This window comes from Gavia stellata, chromosome 15 (assembly GCF_030936135.1).
Source record: "Gavia stellata isolate bGavSte3 chromosome 15, bGavSte3.hap2, whole genome shotgun sequence".
Taxonomy (NCBI): domain Eukaryota; kingdom Metazoa; phylum Chordata; class Aves; order Gaviiformes; family Gaviidae; genus Gavia; species Gavia stellata.
Genome location: NC_082608.1, coordinates 560,786 through 583,325, shown reverse-complemented (window position 1 = coordinate 583,325; position 22,540 = coordinate 560,786). Strand labels below are relative to the sequence as shown.

Below are 22,540 nucleotides of genomic sequence, written 5' to 3'. Positions count from 1 at the left end.
AATGTTGTTGTAAGTTGGGTGCGTGTTTGAGTGAGCGAGACGCTGTCGGACTGTGGGGCGAGCGCGGAGTCCTGATCCACGGTTCCGTGTTCTCCGCGAGGAGAGCGGCCGGAGACGGACGAAGCGTATGACAGACTGTGTTAATCGAACCGATTGTTAACCCTTATTGTCCTATACACGGATATCAGGTTTTTTCATGCAACCCAATATATGTTTTTGAATGTTTGGTTTTAAACAGAACATTTGAGTACGGTTTGGGGACGAGACGATTTTTGGCGTAGTGCGTGCCAAGGAAGCAGGTGCTTTGTGGAAATATAAAAGGTATAAGGAATCAGTAAGAATGTCGCTGGTATGTGGGGGGAAATGTAGAACAGAATAGTGACGGGTTTATTTGGCGTGGAGCACTGTTTGATTTGCCATCGGTGTTGCTTGTTTGTCTGTGCTAAGTGTTTGGAGTGTCATAAGTACATTATCTCCTTTTCGACAATTGTCTTGAATTTAGGTGCATTCGCTGTGGAGCGAGTACGCCCTTGCGTCTTTTGCCTTGGATAAGGTATTATTGTTGTCAATTCAATCCGGTTGTATTCTTAGGCTGAGGAATAAGCCCCTGCGGGAAGGGTGTTCATTATGGGAGGTAAACAAAGTGGCGGAATATTGAAAAGGAGCCCTCTCGGCTGTATTTTAGCTCACTGGAAGGAGATAGGAGAGCTGCCAGAAGGAAGCGTGAGCAGAAAGACTTTAATAAAATATTGTAATCAATGGTGGCCTTTGTATAAATTGGATGATGAGGAGAAATGGCCCTTTAATGGGACCTTGAATTATAACACCTTGTTGCAATTGATGTTGTTTTTGAGGAGAGAAGGGAAATGGGATGAGGTCGTCTACGCAGACATGTTTTTCACTCTCCAAAATCATCCCGAATATCAAAAGGACTGTGGATTAATACCCCCACAGGACCCAATGGTAATGGCTTTGGAGAAGGAAAATAAGAGAGAGGGAAAAGGAAAGATGAGGGGCTGTTGTTCAGCGTGCAGCATAGGGCAGAGATGTACAAAATTAGGGAAAATAAGGGACCCCGGGATGGGAGATCTGCCCAAGCACTATAAAGCGCCGGTAGGAGTACAACAAGGAGAAAGTGAAAGTTCCGATTCGGAAGCCCCTTTAGATGGTCCAGTATCCTCTCGCACCCAGAGTAGGAAAGAACAGACAGTGGTGCAAGCACACCTCAGGGAGGTGGTGGGACCAGAGGGAGGCCCTGTCTTAATAAAGGTCCCCTTCTCCTCATTTGACCTTGAAACATGGAAAGCGGTAGTAAAAAACTACCGAAGTGATTCTGTAGGCGTCACTAGACATTTCCAATTTCTAGTAAAGCAACATAATCCCGATTGGAGTGATATTCAGTTGTTATTGGACCACATGACGGAAACTGAAAAACAACTGATACTAAAAACGGCCCATGATTTAGCTAGTGACCAACTTACAAGTACGGGGGAAGATATAAAGGATCACTTTCCCCTACAAGACCCCCATTGGGACCCTAACAGAAGGGCCCATTTGAAATTATTGAATAAATACAGAGATTGGGTCGTAAGAGGTATGGAACGGGCCATCCCAAAAACTATTAATTGGTCAGCTTTATACGCCGTTCGACAGGGCCCGAAGGAGACCCCCTCAGAATTCTTGGACAAGCTGCGAGACACGATGAGGCGGCACACTCCTCTGGACCCGGGATCGGAAATAGGGATACAGCAGTTAGTGTCTCTATTCATAGGGCAGTCAGCGAGTGATATCTGGAGGAAGCTGCAGAAATTGAGACAGCCAGAAAGCAGAAATTTGGAGGCTCTATTAGATGAAGCTTGGAGAGTGTTTAGCAATAGAGAAGAGGAGGATCGGAGGAAGGCTAAACGGGCACTGGCAGCAGCGCTACAAGACAGTAAGGGGTTTAGAGGTATGGAGCGTGGGAGACCGAGACTTTTGGAAAAAGACCAGTGTGCGTGGTGTAAACAAAGGGGACATTGGAAAAATGAATGTCCAGAGAGACAGAAAGGGAAAAGGAGAATACAGGCCCATGTCAAAGAAGATTGACGGGGACCTGGGGAATCTACCCTGGCGGATCCACTGGTTATATCGAAGCTAGGGAAACAACAACAGAGTATAGAATTTTTAGTTGACACTGGAGCAACATTTTCAGTTTTAAACCAAGCTTTGACACCTACAGATGATGATTTTGTAACGATAAAGGGAGCTACCGGCCAAAGTGAAAAGGCGTACTCTTTAAAACCTCTTAAATTTAGATTGGGAAAACAATTGGGAATACACAAATTCTTATATATGCCTAGCTCACCAAAATCTCTATTGGGGTGAGACTTATTGGAACAACTAAAAGCGGAAATAAAATTTGAGAAAGGAGAAGTAGAACTTCGAGTGGGGGATGACCAGCTAATTGAACTTCTGAGTCTGGTCCTCATAGATACTCCTGTTAGCTCAGAAGTACCTGAGGAAATCCAGAACCAAGTATATCCAGGGGTATGGGCCTCAGAAATACCAAGTAAAGCGAAAAATGCCTCCCCAATAATGGTCAGGCTCAAATCAGGGGTGTGGCCTGTAAGAATTAAGCAATATCCCCTCAGAACTGAAGATAGGGAAGGAATCCGACCAACAATCAACCAATTTATCAGATATGGGCTACTAACAGAATGTGAATTGGAATATAACACTCCCATTCTACCTGTCAAAAAGCCGGATGGTAATTATCGAATAGTACAGGATCTCAGAGGCATTAATAAAATTGGTGAGGATCTGCATCCTGTCGTAGCAAACCCATATACATTATTAACTAAGTTGACACTTGAATTGGCCTGGTTTACCGTATTGGACCTGAAAGACACCTTCTTTTCTCTACCTTTGAGTCCAGAGAGCCAGTTGCTGTTTGCATTTCAGTGGGAAAACCCGGACTCTGGGAGAAAGACACAACTAACATGGACTGTGTTACCACAGGGGTTTAAAAATAGCCCCACTCTTTTTGGGAACTAACTAGCCAAAGACTTGGAACAGTGGGAGCGACCGCATGGAGATGGAATAATGTTACAATATGTAGATGATCTATTGATAGCCACTAAAACAAAAGAACTATGTATGATATGGACAGTCAGTCTGCTGAATTTCCTTGGACTTAATGGCTATCAAGTCTCTCCACAGAAAGCCCGAATAGCTCAGCGGCAGGTAACTTACCTCGGATACGAGATAACTGCTGGCCAAAGGACCCTGGGAACAGCAAGAAAGGAGGCCATCTGCCAAACTCATCGACCACAGACGGCTAAAGAACTCCGTACGTTTTTAGGGATGACGGGATGGTGTCGTCTATGGATCTATAACTACGGACTCTTGGTAAGGCCACTCTAGAAACTGTTGAAATCTAATCCAAAAGACCTCACCCGGAATGGGGAAGCAGAAAGAGCATTCCAGCAACTGAAAAGGACATTAATGGAAGCCCCTGCTTTGGGGTTACCAGATATTACTAAGACATTCTGGTTGTTCTCCCATGAGAAACAGGGAATAGCCCTGGGAATCCTAGCCCAAAACTTGGGACCATATAGAAGAGCAGTGGCGTATTTCTCCAGACAACTTGATGAAGTAAGTAAAGGTTGGCCTAGCTGCTTAAGGGCGGTAGCAGCATTGGTGCTTAATATTCAAGAAGCACGTAAATTTATATTGGGCCAAAAGATTACAGTGCTGATATGTCATACTGTATCCACAGTATTAGAGGTAAAAGGGGGCATTGGCTCTCATCGCAGAGATTCCTTAAATATCAGGCTGTTCTGGTGGAACAGGATGATGTGGAAATAATTGTTACTAACATTGTCAATCCAGCAACTTTCCTCAGTGGAACCACGGGAGAACTGGTATCACGTGACTGCCTGGAAATGATTGAAGCGGTCTATTCCAGCCGACCAGATCTAAAGGAGGAGCCACTGGAAGACGCTAAGGATTCCTGGTACACAGATGGAAGTAGCTTTGTTCGACAAGGCGTCTGCAGAGCAGGGTATGCAATAACCACCGTGAATCAGGTAATAGAATCCGCAGCCCTTGCCCCAAATACCTCGGCACAAAAAGCAGAAACAATCGCTCTAACCTGAGCATTGGAGCTAGCCAAAGACAAAGACATTAATATCTGGATGGACTCCAAATACGCTTTTGGGGTAGTCCATGCCCATGGAGCCATATGGAAAGAAAGGGGGCTCCTGTCCACCCAAGGGAAACATATAAAACACACTGAAGAAATTCTTAGGCTCCTGGAAGCAGTGCAGCAACCCGAAAAAGTGGCTATCATGAATTGCAAGGCTCATCAGAAAGGAGATACTGCTCAAGAGTTGGGCAATGCTATGGCGGATCGAGAAGCCAAAAGAGCAGCTGAGAAAGGTGGATTAGAGGTGCAGTCTTTGGTCCCAGACGGTAAAATACAAATTGATTGTGAACCCAGGTATTCCAAAGAAGATCAGAAATTAGTTGAAGACTGAGGTGGAGAAATAGAGAAAGGTAAGCGGGCAAAGACTCTGCAGGGCAAAATAACAATCCCATTTGTGTTATTGTGGGCCATAGTTATAGCAGAACACAGGAAATCCCACTGGGGAGCTGAGGCATTGTATAAACATTTGAGCCAGCGCATAGTTGCCCGGAACGTCTACACCACTGTTAAACAAGTGACACAGCAGTGTGAAATATGTTTGCAAAATAATCCTAAGGTAAGCCCTAAAGTCCAACACGGACAAATAGGGAAAGGGAACTCTCCAGGGCAGCAGTGGCAAATTGATTTCTCAGAACTTCCAAGAAAAGGGGGGTTTTGATATCTGCTGGTTCTAACAGACACCTTTTCAGGCTGGCCAGAAGCATTCCCTTGCCAAACTAATAAGGCTAGGGAAGTAACTAAAGCACTACTACAAGAAATAATACTGAGATTTGGGATTCCTGCAACAATCTCCTCGGATAGAGGACCACATTTCATTGCAAAAATTGTTCAAAAAGTTAGTAAACTCTTGGGAATAGATTGGCAGTTACATACCTCATAGAGGCCACAAGCAAGTGGTCAAGTGGGAAAGATGAACCACTTAATTAAGTTACAGATTGTAAAATTGGGGCAGGAGGCCGGATTGTCTTGGCCACAATCATTATCTTTGGCACTCCTGAGGATTAGAACTAAGCCCAGAACTAAAGAGGGGTTGAGCCCTTTTGAAATACTGTACGGGAGGCCCTATATTGTACAGGCGGGAATATCAACTCCGATTGGAGACAAAACGTTATCTGATTATATGATAAGCCTGCAAAAACAACTTCGGGACATAGAGAAACTTGTCTTAGGAACCAGAGCCCAAGGTCTTGATGGGCCGGTGCATGATATTAGGCCTGGTGATTATGTGTATGTGAAGTCTTTTACAGATCCACCTCTGAAACCGAAATGGGAAGGCCCCTTCCAGGTGCTGCTGACATCCCATACAGCGATCAAGATTGAAGAGCAGACCTCGTGGGTGCATCATACCAGAGTGAAGAAAGCCCCTAAGCCACGATGGGAATCGACGCCTATGGGACCATTGAAGCTTCGCATTCAAAAGCGATGATGTGGATTCTTATGACTCTGCTGAACTGTACCCTAATAAGTGCTTGGCAGTGGCCTTGGACAAACGCTTGTTTTGGGTATACGGGAAGCTTGGGAAAGGATCTAAATGAGTTGAATTTGGCAACTGTGGTAATATATAATAATAACTTGACACTGTGACCAACTGAATGGGAAAGAATAGATTCGGTCTATACCTGGACGATTGAGAAAGGAAAGGAGGTCCAGATAGGTTGTAGACTCCTTAATGTAAGTAACCCACCTCCTCTCCAGACCCAAATTATTGTCAAGAACAGTGCTGTCTGGGACTCTGCCAATAGAACAGGCAGCACGATATGTGAAAGCAAGGAGGTTTGTTGGTATCCCTTCAATGTAACTCAAACGGTGACCATAGTATGTCTGGGGGCAACTCAAGAGGGGGGCCAAGCTCTAACTTTTAGATTTCGGTTGCAGACACCAGAGTAAACCACTACTCCCCCTGCCTACACCACCCCGACTCAGACTACTAAATCAAGTCCCACAGAGCCTGAGCAAATGGGACTATATGTGTATCCAACAGGACCATACGTAATTCAATATGTCGGTCAGCAACAGGTAATGTCTAATCCAGTATGGTCTCTTAAACGAGTGGAATTATTAATACAGAACGATATTTCCACCGTTCAACCAGCCTGTTCGTCATTTATAAGACCCTTACACAAAGGGTGGACGTCATGGTTACATAAGAGGACCCTTCCTTCCCGAACGAGAAAAAGGAGACATGCGATTGGTGCAGTAGGAACAGGACTGGGAGTTTTAAATAGTATAGATACTGCGATAATAAGGAACAAACTCGCCACGGTGACCGGTGATCTGAACAAAATACAGAACCCTTTAAGATCTTCCCTCCTAACTTTAGGAACCAGCCAATGGCTTACAGCAAATATGTTACCACAGTGGGAAAAGCTTAATGAAAAGGACAATGAACTGATTATAAATGCATTAGACATGGCTCAGACTAATGTTTCTACAGCACTTAGTTGTATGCAAGCTCAATTATGGACACAGACAATAGCAGCTGCTATCATTAGGGAAGGTGAAGACTGAATCCTACCAAAAGAAATCTGAAAGGTGATTTGGAATAACGCAACGGAATTTGAAAGGAGATTCCAATCGTGGTGGCATTTGGTTAATTTTACCTTTGACCCTACTAACAACACAGCTACAGCTTTTGTACTAACAATGTATAAAGCTTTAGTGTATAACATATACCCGATTGTTGCGCTAGGATTAAATTACCATGGAACTGTACTTTATCCCCTAGAACATAGGGTATGGGCTATGAAAAACAGAAATAACTATTGATGTCGAGGCCTGTGTCGTACGAGACCAGCAAGGATTTATTTGTGAAGGAAACACCATCAAAGGGCAAGATGCTTGTCTTGACACTGACCAAAATGTTTGTCACTTTGAGGTGCATCCCAACGAGACCCTAAGAACCATCATAATTTACAGGGTGTATGGGATGTGTTTGTCTGAGAACTCAGTGTGATTTTGTACAAGTAGATGATCAAATGGTGGACACGAGCAACCATTCAAATATTTGCATTTGCAACTTTGTTAGTCTTACAGGATGTGATTTTACCTACACGGCTCCTGTTACTACTTATCAATTGCTACAGTTTAATTATACGTAGATTCAGGATATACAGCCCACCCCTATTGGAATGAATCTCCCTCTAATAAGAAAACTATTACATCATGAAAATTGAAAAAGGTTGTTAAAACAAGTTCAAGAAAGTGGAAGAAAGACTTTAATTACTGTCCATCATGATGCAGAGGAAATACACCAAGTAGTGGAACGAGTGAAGTCAGATGGAGAGCACAATTGGTGGGATGTGTTTAGGGGTTTCTCCCTGTCAGCTACCAAAATCTTAAACATAATGACCCACTCGATATTGGTGTTACTAATAGCTACGACAACATTAACAATAGTAAATCTTATCCTTTGGTGTAAACTAAAGGAACTTATTGGACAAGTATGGACTCTAAAAATAATGATGAAACATAACGAACCACTTTTAAAAGCAAAAGAATTTGCTTAGGGGAAAGAAAAGGGGGGAATGTTACAGGACATCTTGAAAAACAAGTGTTAAAAGCAAGTAAGAAGAATTAGAAGAATGTAAAGAAGATGCTTTGTAACAACTGCGCCTGGCACTTAGACATATTAGAGATAAGGACTGTCTGCACTAACTCTCTGCTAACTAGCAATAATGATTATCACAAGGACGAATCTTAGAAAAATAGAATAGACTGCCATTCTATTTTTGGCAGTCTCTTGTCTCATTGTAACTTGTCTCATTGTAACTTGTCTCATTATAATCTCATTCTAATGCTAAGGAACACACCTCCTAGCTAGAAAAGCCCCAACCCAATTAAGCCCCCTACTCTCTGAGCATGCGTGATGAATTAAAAGAGAATTGTAACTTTAAGATGAAGTCAGAAAAGTATTAACCAATAGTTAATTAAGGGGTAGAACCAGTAGGCGTAACTAACGTTGTTAACTGTTTTAAATACCTGTCATGATTTTAACCCGGTGTGCATGTTAGGAGGAGAAATCCCCTTGCACCCGGCGCCGCAATAAACCAACATCGGCTTTATAACTCTGGGAGTTGTGAAGTTTGTTTCCACGTGTCACTCCCGTGGCGGGACCCCCCCTCCGCCTCCCGGCGATGCTCTGCCTAAGGCAGCCCGGGACTCTGCGAGTCGGCGTCGCGGCTCGTCAGCAGCCTGGGGCCCACCAGCACCCCGCGGCCTTTCCCACTCGTGCTTCCGCTGATGGCTGCACCAAGGTGCGCCGCAGGCCAGTGCTGGCTCGACCCAGCTCGGTGAGGGCTCTGGGTGGACGGCCCTGGGACTGGGATTTCAGATCTACGTGCCTCTGAGCCCCGTCAGCTCCCCCATCCGCCCGGGGAGCGGGGCCGTGAGATTCCCCGGGTGTAGCCTTCGGCTCGGGGGATTCGTGTCTCGCTGCGAGTCTCCATCACTCAAGGAGGTTCCTTGTTACGGGCAGGCTGAGGGCAGGATTCTGCTCGGCAACCGAAGCCGTACTTCCAGAGGCTGTCAGCAGCGTGACGCCCAAAGAAGAGCCCCTGTACAGCCCCCGTGCTCCGTCTGAGGAAAGCCCTGCTCCTCATCCTCTCCCAGCATCGCACAGGAGGGTCCTCGCCTGCTCCCAACAGGCTGCGTGCTGCTGCAGAAGTCGGGAGAGGAAGACCTCGGTGGCAGGACATCAGGTGCTCCCGCGCACCTTTTGTATTTCCCTGGCTCACTGCAAGGGAGCGGGGAGCTCTTGAGCTACTCCGCAGCCTCTCTCTTGCTTTATTGCGTAACGTGCGGTGTAGCTGCCTGACAATACGGGGCACCCCGTGTTGTTAACAGCATTGCAATTTCCTGCTCTCCTTTCTCCTTCGCAGAGAGTGTCATGAAATGCTGCCGTGGAGCTGGAAGGGGTTCCGCTATGAGAGGAACTCTGCAGAGTTGGCAGTAGGCAAGACGTTAACCTTCAGTCCCGTCGGCACCGCAGTTGGGAAGACTGGGAAGGCACTGCCCGCTGGAGAAGGTCTTGCTGAGCCCCAGGGAGATACATGCAGATCCATGAGGGAGGAGGAGTATGGAAAGGGAAGGGCTCACAGTTCTGGTTATCACTGACTTGTTCTTACTGAGCTCTTGTACCTTCTCACTGCAGATCTGTGACTGTTTGGGGTGCTGAGGTCGGCGCTGACCCAGTGAGGCTCTGCGTGAAGAGGGCAATGGATATACCCAGAAGAATGAGCTGAAACCTTTGGTCTACCATCTACAAATAGCCCCTCATAGCTGATGCGCTCAGATTACAATTAAAATTGACTCATTCTTACGTCCCCAGGCCAGGAAACCCAACCGGGGCCCTGGGAGTTAGATGAAGCTTGTGTTAACCAGCTTCCTGTTTTCCCCGCTCTCCTAATTGGGATGGGGAAAATTATCCTAATTGAGTGGAGAAACCAGCTTGCTAAGGGCAGTCTAGGTAAGGCTTGTACTTATGTGCAGTACTCGTGGAGCAGGACGGAGAGTCACGCTCGGTGCCTTGGTGTTCGCACTTGGGTCGCAGCATCTTGGTAAAAGCTTTTGCAGCAGGAGAACGTGGGCACCCACATCTTCTGCTGCTTTCCTGCTGTGGTTTCCAGCTGGCGTCCATGCCTGGAGATGGGGCAGGACAAGGCTGGGGGCATGTAGCATCCCTCCCTGCTGGGCTGATTGTCCGTGGCTCGGTGGTCCTGCCTGCCTCACCCGTGGCAAGAGAGATGCTGCCAGCTTTGCCCACTCCAGGATCCTTGGTGCTGGCGTCTCTGAGATGGGACTCCACCGTGTGTCCAATCGACTTTGTCAGTGCTAGCGAACGTGAGAACTAGAATGGAAATGAAAGGGAAGGAAGCAACAAGTACGTGTTGTTGCTCAGTCATGAGGCAAGAGGAGAGGAAGACTCGAGTGCGGAGAGGAACTGAACATCAGAAAGAGCATGGGAAGGGATGAAGAAGTCCAGAGGGGAGAGCAAGAGAGACACAGAACCCCTCGCTTGTCATTCTTGTGGATCTTGTACTACAAGAATTTCATTTTATGACCCTCCCATCAGCAAATATCCTGCTGATGTTGCTGTTTCTCCATGTGGGTCAGTTCCCAGATGAGACCTCAGCTGGTGGAGAAAAGCTCCAGCAAAGACCCTTTGCTCCAGGAGATACGGGGCTGGGCTGTGCGTGCCCAGCACGGGGAGTCCGGGGGAGACCCGGGGTACGGAGAGGTGCAGCCAAAGCTAAGCCTCTAGGACTCTGCCCTCTCCCTGGCAGAGATGCCCATGGGGCTTTGGGAGCACACCCACCCTGTGGAGAAGTGCAGGATCAGCCCGGGGGCATGCCAGCGTTCCCAAATTCTCAGCATCGCTTGCTTTCTGCAAGTCTCCTTCGGTCTTTGACCTGGGAGCATCCCTGTGGGACAGGCTCTGCCATCCTCTTCTGCTCCCCGTGCTGCGGTGAAGGTGGTGTTGGGACCATGCTCACTGGTGATAGAAGATGGTCCCAGTAGGATACTGCTCCCCAGATTGTGTTTTAGGGAGGGCTGTGGTGGTGGGCTCCCATCCCACGTGCTCAGTTTGGGCTCCATCATCTCAGCGAACGGGGAGAAAACAGGGATGGGAGGAAGGGGGCAGAGAAAATGGGAGGAGGTGGGTGGTGAGGGGGGTCATGTAACGTGGGGATGTGGAGGTGCTGCCTTCGGAGAAGGGAGCATGTTGGGTCTGGCTTCAAAATGGGGCAGGGAGGTGATTACTGGAAATGCTGACAGGAAACTAAAGGGGAGAAAAGGGAAGGTGGGAGCAGGTTTTGCTCTGAGCACGAAAGAGGAAGAGCGGTGGTGGGCAGCGGAAAGCCTGCGGGGAGCCGCAGAGTGTGCACCCATGGAGGCTGAGGACACAGAGGGGCCTGCGCTCGCTGCCTGCGCTGCCTGCGTCCCTTCGGTGGCAGGGGTAACACAAGCCGTGGCTGGCCTGGTTGATGCAGCTCTGGGGAGGAAAGGACATCCCTCCAGCTGGAGGTGGCAGGGGGATGCGGGGGGCCGCCTGGAGCACCCCATCCCCGCAGGGCAGGAGCCAGGACCTGGGTGCTCCCGGCCAGAGCCGGGTTGGGGAACCCAGCCCCTGCCTGGCTGGGGCTTGTACATCCCACGTGTGAGCAACCAGAAAGCTCCCACCACGCCCATCCCCACATCAAATCGCAGTGGTCCTTGGTGTTTGGGGGCAGGCAGGGTGTCTGGATCCCCGCGTCAACTCAGCTAGCACGCTGGACAGGTCAGACATCGCCCCGTCACCCCGCCACGATGGCAGCATTGCTTTCTCCAAGGGGTTCGTTCCCTGGTGTAAGACAGAAAGGACTTGGGTGGGGAGGTGTCGCTGTAGGAAGCTGGAGAAGCCCTTTCCCCTGCGCCTGCTCGTGCCGGCAACGGGGAGCAACTGGGCTGTGACCTAAAATGCCGGGAAATGGCCATCAGCAGTGCTCGGCTGCGTTGTCTGGGTCCGTTTCAGGGCTGAGAGCACGTGGCCAGGATGAAACCGCAGGAGGAATCAAACAGCGAAGAGAGAAGATAAAAATCGGGTTGAAGCAAGAGAAGGGGAAGAGAGGGGAAGCCTGCAAGCCCAGAGGGAACTGCCTGGCTGAGCTGCGAGGAGGTGAGCTCCCAGCAGGGCTGCAGCTTGCCCCAGCTGAGCAGTGACCCTCACGCTGCGGGGAGAGACGGGAACCTCCCAGCCGATCCTGCCGGACGCCCAGCATCGTTGCCACAAGGCTGTTGGGAAGACGGCATGGTGGTCCGGCTGGCTGGCGGGTTTCTGCCATTGCTGCTCCTGGCCTGGCTGCCCGCTGGTGAGTCCCGCTGTGCCCTCGCCTCTGCTCTGAACTTTTCTGTCTTTGCATATGCCTGCAGAAGGTTTGGGACATGGCTGCTGCTGCTTTTTCCTGTCCTCTTGCAGCATTTAAACATCCTTCTGCCCCAGCACCTTGCCATGTGCCTCGCAGAGGGGTCCCTCCCCTGCAATTGCCTGTGCCCAGGCTGCGGGCTCTGCCCACGGGGACCCAATTTCAGGCTCTGGGGCTTTGAACCAGCATCGCCTTCAGCAGCAGGGAGAGAAAACTGTCGTGCGGGGGGAGGAAATAGAGATGCTTATAAGCCTGACAACTGCGAAGGGGGTCAGCTTCATGTGGAGGATGCAGCTACTCCTTAACACAAACCCAACCCTCCATGGTTGGGGTGTTTTTTGGCAGGACTCGCTCACCGGATTTCAGCCACTATCGATGTGTCGGTAGGGTTAGATCTCGTCTTGCAGTGTCTGTTCCAGACAGGCTGGAGCAGCACCGCCGGGGAAGTGAAGTGGTTTAATACCACTCAAAACAGTGGAGAAAAGCAGAATAAAGATGGTGTGGAGATGACAAAGGATGTTGCCCAGCTCGTCTTCGTCGGTGTGAACGAAGCACATACAGGATTGTACACATGCAGGACGGAGAACCCAAGGAACGTGCCTGAGAACAGACGTAAACGGAACAAATATGGTAAGAGACAAAAGCCCGCCAACACCCGCGGGAGCAGAAAGAAAGGACTGAGGAAGGGAGAGGAGAGAGGGAAGAGAGGGAGGACTCTGCTGAGAAGGTGTGAAGTCACTTCAGCTCAGAGCTTCAGGAGCAATTCTGAAGTATTCCAGAGTTGAGTATTAGGGGAAGGGATGAAGCCAGAGAGGCTATGAGGGGGTCTACTATATTTTCTTTGCTTCTCTAGGGCTGATCATTTCCCCACAGCTAGCCCCCCAGTCCCACCTCACATTCCAGGAAATGTTGGAGCCTGAGCCTGTGGCCTCGGTGGCATATCCTGCTTGGGTGCCAGAAGACCCTTCTGCCTAGGTTGCAGGAGGAGGAGGAGGTGTCTTCCCCCTGACCCTCCCGAGTTTTCAATCCTTTCTAAGAGAGAAATGCTCGTGCGCTGCACAACGTTGGGTGGCCCTAATCAACGTGCAACATTTCAACGTTCAATGTTGAGGAACGTTTAGCAGCCGGATTTGGAAAAGAGCATCAGCTGCTGGAGGAAAGGACAGTTATTTCACCGTGTCTTTCATGAGCGACACGTGCCAGTGGGATGTGACCCCTGCAAGGTCATATATGACTTGTATTTCACTTACCATGTATACTTTTGTTTCCTCCAGAGATGGTCAGCCAGCCAGAAGAGTCAGTCACCACCAGGCAGTGCGTGTTCAAGATTTGGTCAGAGAATCTCACGGTACATGTGAAGTGGTATGAAGGTCCGGAGGTGGGGTATCAAACCAACACCATGGCTCTGGGAGAAAACTGTGCCAATCTCACCTACTCCAGCATGCGTGCAGCCAACACGAGAATCTGTGGGTGTAAGGTGTTTATCAGAAGAATAAACTTGACAGACACTGGAAACAGCATGCAAGGGACAGTTCCCAGTAAGTGGCACCACTTCCATTTTCATGGGGATGATGAACAGGCAGAGAAGGACGCTATGACGAATGCTCCCACTGGTACCCTCGTGTGCCATTTCCCCCGAAAGCATCCTGGGCACCGGAGAGGCCGATCCAGCACGGAGCTGCCTGGCCGTCAGGTCCTTGAAATAGGACCTGGACATCCTCCAGCTGCAGCACGTCAGCCGAACGCTGAGGTGGCTGGAACTGCGGTGGCAGGAGCAGGACAGCCGTGGCTGGGGGGTCCAGGTCCCTGCCCCAAAGCAGAGTGGGGAGCAGGGTGTCCTCTGCCTCTGGGCAGTCTCCCACTTCTGTTTCTGTCTTCCAGGCTGTGACCCCGGGACACCTCAGACCAATGTCACCGAGAAGACCAGGACAGGTGAGTCCCCACAGCCCCGTGGCTGCAAGGGTGGGAGGCAGGAGGGATCCTCAGGGGGAAAGAGAAGCAGCAAGGGGGGAAACACATCCCGATGTTTCCCTGTGAGTGGGTGGGAGCCGTTGGCAAACTGGGGTAGGCACCAGCGGATCAGAGGCTGTGACACTGGGAAGGCACTCTGATGCTCCGACCACCACACTGGCTGAGTTCGGATGAGTTCAGATGAGTTTTTGGAGACAGTTCCCTGCAGGATTTTGTCAGCACCCCAGGGCTGTGGGGGCTGCGAGTGGTTCGGGGTCTGGAAGCCCAAGTTTGGAAAAGAACCGCCCCCCCAAAAAAAAGAGGCAATGGCAGCATGTGTCCCTGCACGGTGGGATGGCAGCTCACGAGTGCCTCTGTGATGTTGTGTGTGCAGGATTCAAATTCTTCCTGTGTATCATCTTCGGCTTAGCAATCGGGACGCTTTTTTACATGCCGATAATTGGCCTTGTGCTGTGGGAGTGCAGAAGGAACAGAAAAGGTAAGGCTGAGCCTGTGCCGAGCCTCCGTCTCCTGTGGGTGCTGGTTGGCATCTCCTCACCTGCTGGTCTGGACAAGCCCAGGCTTGGGAGTTGTCCATCTTCAATATCCTGCTGCCCCTGCTCACTCGGTGTTCCCTACACGAGTCCATCCTCCTGCACAAGCTGTCCTGGGGTGGGGAGAAGGTTCTCTCCCTCCCTTCCCTCTGGCCAGTTTCTGGTGAGAGCCCGGTTATGGCACAAGCCGTGGTGCAATTAAAACAGGTCTTGCACATCACCACATTTCCAGAAGTGTCCTGCTCAGAGCTCTTCTCCAGCCCCTCCAAGGGCTTTTAAATCCTTGCCAACCCCTCCTGCCCCTTGGCCATCTTCAGAGCCAGCCCCATCCTTTCCTGCAACAAAAGGAGGACCAGTGCAGATGTTTTCTTCATTTAAAATAATGATCGTTATAATTATTTTAACTACTATTTAAACTATGTTTCCTTTTTCAGGAAAGCTCACAAGCAGTCAAGTGGCAGAGGGAAATCAGCTCAGCACGGTAAGCCAGGGAGGGCTTTGCACGAATCGTTTCCTTCTCCCTGTAAAAAAAAGCACTGGCTGTTGAATACCATTTAAAGGATTTCAGAGTAAAATCAGCTTTGCTTCCTGAAAACGTGGTCCTAAACACTTATTAATTCCTATTAAATAGGGGCTTATGAGCTTCTGAATAGGTGGCATCTCTGAGCAAGCTGGATAATGCTTGGGCAGTGCAAACAGTTGTGCCAGTGGAAAAATATTAGCAGGGGAGACGCAGAAGGGAAAGCCAGGGCTCTAACCCATTGCTCTCTCCCCTGCAGGCAGCCCCGGTGACAGGGACCGAGGACCAGACCTATGCCAACCTGAAATTTGAAAAGAAGGGGACAAAATCCGCCTCCTCCGAAGTCATTTACACCGAGATCAAACCATCGCAACAAAAGCAGAGCAGTGGGGATGCCGGTGCTTCCCATGCAGGGGTGGATGTCTCCCCTGAGGAAGAGGGCAAATGAGGAAGAAGGGAGGGACAAGCAGCTTGTTGTACGCCTGTCGGGATCATCGTCCTCAAAAACTAGGCGTTAGCTTGTATGGAAGTGCAATCTTGGTGCCTTGATCAAAGCCACCTATTTACCCCCAAATGGCTGCACCGCTGTGCTTTATGTTTCCCTGGAAGAAACCATAACTCGCGGTAAGGACGGAGCTCTTCCAGCTGGTTTTCCCCTTGCCTTACCGCAGCCCGAAGCACTGCCAAGCCTCGGCAACTCCATTCACAGTCTCCGGTCACCGACAGGCTCCTCTAGCAACTTGCTCCATGTTTCAGCGATTTGACTGTGCACCACATAGTCACCATAGCCCAGGAAGCACTTGGTGTCCCCTTGGTGCTGGACATGCTGGGTGGGGTGGCCATGAGAAGCTCCTCTCGGCGCTGGAAAAGTCCTGAAGCAATTTTCTGGATTTTCTCCGGAGCAGGCACCTGCTGTGATGTGGGTTGACCTTGCTCTGGTTCACTCGCTCGAAACACAAGGAGCAAGGATGGGAAGGCATCGTTTGCTTCGCAGAGGTGCAACGCAGGTGCTGCTGCAGTGATCTACGTGGATCTGCTTCATCCCAGGAGTGGATGAGTGTCCTCATGCATGTAGAGCTTTCCTGTTATTTGGAAAAAAAAAAAAAAAAAGGAAAATAAAAGGTGATGACTTTGCCTTCAGTGTTTCCAGTTCTGTACTGCTGATGGAGACCCAGCTGAAGTCTGGCAGGAACAGTCACCAAGCCCTGGAGACTTTCTGGTTTCCCCACTCAGTTCAGTTTCAGAGCAGTTACCCGTGGGAAACATCCCCAAAGCAGTGGCGGTAGAGCTCTCGGTGTCCTGGGGGCAAAGCTCAGGTCACGCATGGCCAGGAAGACACAGGCAAGGGCTACACAAAGGGAAAATTAGGGGAAAAAATCCCAAATATTTTGGGGGCAGCAACCAGTGGTAAAGGGGGTGGGATGTGAGGGTCAAAGCGTTGAACTGGGGAGGCTCACAGAGGCATCAAGGTTGCTGGGGGATGCTGCCCAGGGATGCAGAGCAGAACCAGGCTTCACCAAACCGCGCGACATCCTCGCCAGCCTCCTCCTGGGTACCGGCAACCATGGAGGAGGAGGAGGAGCAGGTGGAGGAGGAAGAGGATCCCTAGGGGTACCCCAGCTTGGAAAGGGAAAAAACTAAATTAAATGGGCAGGTATGAAATGCAGCCAAAACCTCAGCAGCAGCTCCTGAAGGAGCTGGAGGAGGAACTGGGGTTTGAAGGAATCACAGAATCACAGAATCACTACGGTTGGAAAAGACCTGTAAGATCATCAAGTCCAACCTGGAAAAAAAAAACAAAAACCAAAAAACAAAAAACCAAAAAACAAAAAACCAAAACCCACCACACAACAACAACAAGCCACAACCCACCCAACACCACACAGCACCATGCCCATCAAGCTACATGCCACAATGCCACATCCACACGCTCCTTGAATATCTCCAGGGAGGGTGACTCTACCACCTCCCTGGGCAGCCTATTCCAATGTTTCACTAAGAAATGTGAAATGTGATGTGCCAGGTCTCCTCTTGGCTGCAGAAAGGAAGGAAGATGGAGGATCTCCAGAACATCTCACTGCTCAGCACTCCTTGGGGGCTGTTTCCAACCTACGTGCCTGGAGATCCATGGGATTTGGCTTAGAGAGGCCACCGCTCAGCCACAGCTCCCACCCTATCCTCGTGGCAAGGAGAGCCATCGCTTGTGCTTGGCTGGGACACGAGGGTGGCCATCCCGCACCCTCCTGACATGGTGCTGGGGCGGCCAGGGAGGCTGGGGTTGGGCAGAAGTCCAACAAGGGATCAGCAGGGGGTCTGCTGCCCACCTTTTGGTTGACAACTGGATGAATATGAGCCAGCAGTGTGCCCAGGTGGCCAAGAAGGCCAACGGCATCCTGGCTTGTATCAGAAATAGTGTGGCCAGCGGGAGTAGGGAGGGGATCGTGCCCCTGTACTCGGCGCTGGTGAGGCCGCACCTCGAATGCTGTGTTCAGTTTTGGGCCCCTCACTACAAGAAGGACATGGAGGTGCTGGAGCGTGTCCAGAGAAGGGCGACGGAGCTGGTGAGGGGTCTGGAGCACAAGTCTGATGAGGAGCGGCTGAGGGAGCTGGGGTTGTTCAGTCTGGAGAAGAGGGGGCTGAGGGGAGACCTCATCGCTCTCTACGACTGCCTGAGAGGGGGTTGTGGGGAGGTGGGTGTTGGTCTCTTCTCCCAAGTGACAAGTGACAGGACAAGAGGAAACAGCCTCAAGTTGCGCCAGGGGAGGTTCAGGCTGAATATCAGGAAAAATTTCTTTACGGAGAGAGTGGTGAAGCATTGGAACAGGCTGCCCAGGGAGGTGGTGGAGTCACCATCCTGTGGCGCTTAGGGACATAGTTTAGCAGTGGACTTGGTAATGTTAGGTTAACAGTTGGACTTGATGATCTTGAGGGTCTTTTCCAACCTAAATGATTCTACAATTCTATATAGCCAGGCTGGGTGGCCCTTGGACTGGCCCAGCACAGCCCTTCTCATCTTCTACAGCATGAAATGACCAATGTTGTTATTTTAAGGAGAAAAGGGTTTAAAAAAAGCCAATTTCAACTAAGAGGGACTGCTCGTGACTCCAGGAAGAACTGAGGAGGACACCTGAGGCTTGTATTAAAAGCCTTGGCAGCCGGTTATCCTTTGCAGAGGCAAGAGGGGAAGCTTCAGAGGAGGCAAATACAGCTGCAGAGAAGTTCTTCAGCATCCCACTGGTCAAAAAAGAAGGCCACAAGGAAAGGGAAAACACAAAGGATATGAGCAGAATGACATGATCACTAAATTGCAGAGGCAAAATCAGAAAGCTAAGGTAGAGAATGAGTTAAAACTGACAAGGGCTGCGAAAGGTTCTGCATTTGCTTAACTGCCTTAAAAAGAAGAGGAAGGAAAAGGAAAAGTTTGGCTCGTTGCTTCACCAAGAAAGAGTCATTAACTGATGAGGTGGAGAAAGCTGGGATGGTCATAGTGCTGCTTTTGTATCCTCCCTCACACCTAAGGTTAGTGGGGATCAGATTTGGGATAACGTTTTTAACAAGGAACCAGGAAAGAAGCCTTGGAGCAGTTACACGAGTGAGCAAGAGGTGAAGAAACGCAGCCAGAGCTGATTAAGGAACTAGCTGAGGCAATCTCTCAAGATCTCAGGGGCCTTTGCACGTGCAGGCAGGAAGGGTGGGGGCAGTGCCTTTGTCCATCGGCTATTTTTAAAAAGGTGAAGCGGCTATGGCCAGAGCTGAGCCTCCAAATTTCAGTTCCCAGAAAGATGCTATCACAAGCAGTTAAGCGAGTGTGTGAAGAGAAAGCGATAATAAATGCAATGCCTTCCGTGCCCCAAACACGTATGTGCCACCTCTGTACGGACAGAGTTGTCCCCGTGTGCGCTCAAGGCAGGTGGGTGAGACGTCCGTGATGGATTTCTATGCCAGGAGCACAGAGGGTGTCCTCGCTGCCCTGCAAGCTCTGCTCACCGCATGGAGGAAGCCCTGAGTCAGGCAGAGAAACAGAAGTAGAAGTGCTGCTTTTCCCAGTTTGGGGGTCTTTTTTAGGGCAGAATCGTAGCAGCAGGCACCTGGGGAGAGCACGGAGGAGCCACTCGACCTCTGGAGAAGAGTAGCAGGGCGTGCAGCCGGGGACATCTCTGTAGCTCCCCAGGAGCTGCTGCCTGATGTGGTCCCCAAGCTTCACACCCACCGTGATGGTGCTTTTGGGCACTGATGGACAAGTCCTCAGTGCTGCGGTCACTGCCAGCCTGGTTCCTACATGGTCCTCAGCCGAACCTCCCGCAGAACCTCCCGCAGAACACAAGGTCTTGAGCAATGCTGCAACTGTGCTGGAGCACACAGGAGAGCCTCAGCCTCCACCACGCTCCCAGGCTGGTGGAAGAGCAGCAGGAATCCACGTGGGAAAGAACAGGGTTGTGACCCGGGTCGCAGTGGGAAAACCCAGAAAGAGCAAAGGGAAAAAGAAAAAACAAGCCAAGGAGCAGAAAAGGAGGAATGGGAAAGGGTGGGCATGGGTGAGGGCGGCAGTGGGGAGGACTGTAGTATTGTTGGATAGCATGAAAAAGAGAAGGAGAGAGGCCAGCAAAGAGAAGAGAGAAAACGAGAGAATTGGGGAAAGAAAAAAAGAAAGAGAGAGGTGGAAGAAATTGGAGTGGAGAAAGAGGAGACGAGAGACCAGAAGAGTCAGAAGGGGAAGACACTGAGGGAGGAAAATGGCTCAGGCGGAGGAAGGCACTGAGCTCGCTTTGCTGTGGGAAAAAGAACAGTTAATTCGTTGGGTAATTAATCATATTTCTGCTGACAAGTTCATTGGACTTCAACACCTCTGAAACTCTCAGAGATGTCCAGGCCAGGCACAGGGAGAGGTTTATTTTCTGCTCTGCAGAGGGCACACGTTCCTCCTTGCCTCGCAGAGCATCTCCTTCTCATCCAGGAGACCCAATTTCTCCAGCACCTTGCCAGCAGGCATCACGTTTATTTAAGAGCAAAGTAACGCATGTAAAGCAAGCTGCAAAGATGTGGAGAAAACCTTCCTGGTCTTTGCACCAACGGGCCTCTGAGGGCCACCAATGTGGCCATGGTTTTCCCAGCAGGAGGAAAAGCAGCTGCTCTAATCCAAGGCGGGGAAAGCAGGCGTGCACACGGAGCCAGTGCTGAACTCCACGGCTCTTCGCGCGTCCCCAAGTTGAAGCCACGCAAGGGGATATGCCAGGGTGCGAGTACGGAGGCAGGGGTAGATGTACTGGGGTGTTTCACCACGAGCGGCTCCATAAAGCATCTCTTGAACAGGCTTCAGGGTAAAAAGGGACATTCAAAGGATGTTAAGAGAGGCAGGAGGAAAAGGGCAAAAAATGCTGCTGATCTCAGCTGTCAAGAGGAACGGACGCTCAGCTCCGTGACGCAGTGCTTGGCCCAGCACTTGGCCCGCGGAACAAAGGGCTGCATCTCGCAGCCCCCCGGAAAACTGGGACAATTCACTCTGTTTCAGTTTTATTGCTAGAGAGGGTTGGAGGAGCCTCCCTGATTATTTTAATCCCTGCTTTTTGTAAATTAGACTATTTCTATGTCCCCAAGATGATTGATGCTCAGCAGGGCTGGTCCCAGCAGTGCTGGGAGGAGAAGCCGATGGCACTGGGCTTTGTTGCGTGCTGGGGTCCGCAAGGCTGGCCGGACGAGGACCAGGCAATCCTGAGCAGCTGCAGCCGCTGGAGGGAGGCAGTGGAGCAGAAAAGCTGGCAAAAAAAACCTTGGACATGGCTGGAGATGGGGAACAGCCTGTCCAGGGCAAGCTGGGTGGGAGAGGCACATCCATCCCCCCTGCACCAGGGCTCCTGTAACTCCTCCTGCTTACAACCCAGTTGTGCTCAGGACCTGGATTCATTGTGTTGGACGGCTTTCTGCGCTTCTGCAGCTGGGAAAAAAAACCACGTCTGTCTTCTTTGTGTTGCACAAGTGAAACTAGGAAGAGGTGAGGGAATTCCTCCGTCGATGGTCCTGGACCGAATCCCGCACCCTTAGCCTCTCTTACCTAGATGTTGCAGCCCCAAATCCTGTCCTGATGTGGGTGGGATCCTCCAGGCTGCCCCAGCCCCTGGCTTGGAGGAGGAACAACAGGGAGGATGAGGCTGCCTATGTGCCCGTGAGGGAAGATGGATGTGACTTACAGCCACCAAGAAGGGGATGAGCAGATGCTCGTCTTTGCAGTGGCCAGCCCTCACATGCCCCGTTTGCCTGCAGTGCCATAAAACACTCCCCGAGGCAGCGGTGCAGATGGGACGCTTTCAGAGGGCCATGGATGATGCAATCCCCCAAAAGAAATAAAACCACCTGAACAATGCTTCAAAACCACGGTGCAAAAAATAAAAGATCTCACAAGAAAAAGTGCGTGGTAGGAGACAAAGGAGCAAGTCCACCACTGGAACGATGGAAGACAGGCAATGGCTGGATCCAGTAAGGTCTCGGGGGTCTGGCCTAAGGCAGCAGGCACTCGAAGGCCCCATTCCAGTGCACGTGCGGCCGCACAGCTCGCTCTGTGCCACAGAGCAGTGTGATTTTTAGTCCTTACTGCTCTCAGCAGCCTCGTTTGAGATACGCGCGGGCAGTCCTGCACTCCCCATGGGCCGTACCTGGTGCTGCGTGTCCAACCCGGGTCACTTGAAGAAGAGAGTGGCTTCCGCTGCCTGGAGCAAGGAGTTCAGAGGAACACGGGAAGAGGTCAGCTACTGGGAGAAAAATCAGAGAAGGTTCACTGCAAATGGCTGAAGTTACAGTGACTTAACTCTGCTGCAGGGCACGTTTAAAGCGTCCGCTGGAGACCCCCGTAGAATTGCCCTGTCGCAGAGCTGGCTCAACAGCACATCAGGACCTGAACCGCATCCGCTGAGTTCAGTTAATTCTCCCTCAGTTTGTCCTTTTAGCCCCCTTCCCACCATCCCAGCTGAAGGGAGGGAGGTGCTGCTCTTTTCTCCCCGGTATCCAGTGATAGGACACCTGGGAACGGCTCAAAGCTGCGCCATGGGAGGTTCAGACTGGACAGTCGGAAGCATTTCTTTACTGAGAGTGGTCAAACCCTGGAACAGGCTTCCTGGAGAGGTGGTGGATCGCCCAAGCCTGTCAGAGCTTAAGAGGCATTTGAACAATGCCCTTAATAACATGCTTTAATTTTTGGTCAGGCAGCTGGACCAGATGATCATTGTAGGTCACTTCCAGCTGAAATATTCTATTCTAGGCACAGTCACAGCTTGCTTACCCCCTAGGGACAAGTGCCACCCTCCCAGGCGCAGGCTGGGCAGCCAGACGTAAGGACTAGGGGTGGGAGGAGGAGAGGAGGGCAGGCAGGGTGGCTGGAGGCTGTAGCAGACAAGGGAAGGGGGCTGAAAGGATAAATACTCAAAACCAGCCTGAGAGA

At 50.6% G+C, this 22,540-nt stretch overlaps 1 protein-coding gene across 1 annotated transcript; it reads left to right on the top strand.

Annotated features, from left to right (window-relative positions):
- Nucleotides 1-12,593: 12,593 nt before the first annotated feature.
- On the top strand, nt 12,594-15,559 carry LOC132318289 (uncharacterized). Its single transcript, XM_059825072.1, has 6 exons — nt 12,594-12,717; nt 13,362-13,625; nt 13,969-14,019; nt 14,432-14,536; nt 15,026-15,072; nt 15,371-15,559. The coding sequence occupies exons 1-6, from the start codon at nt 12,594-12,596 to the stop codon at nt 15,557-15,559; spliced, it is 780 nt and encodes a 259-aa protein (XP_059681055.1).
- The last annotated feature ends 6,981 nt before the right edge of the window (nt 15,560-22,540 follow it).

Bases quoted from the DNA above. Each gene is read 5' to 3' on its own strand.
- LOC132318289 (XM_059825072.1), top strand. From the start codon at position 12,594: ATGACAAAGGATGTTGCCCAGCTCGTCTTCGTCGGTGTGAACGAAGCA. The intron at 12,718-13,361 runs GTAAGAGACAAA...TGTTTCCTCCAG, and splicing joins ACGTAAACGGAACAAATATG to AGATGGTCAGCCAGCCAGAA. The intron at 14,537-15,025 runs GTAAGGCTGAGC...TTCCTTTTTCAG, and splicing joins GTGCAGAAGGAACAGAAAAG to GAAAGCTCACAAGCAGTCAA.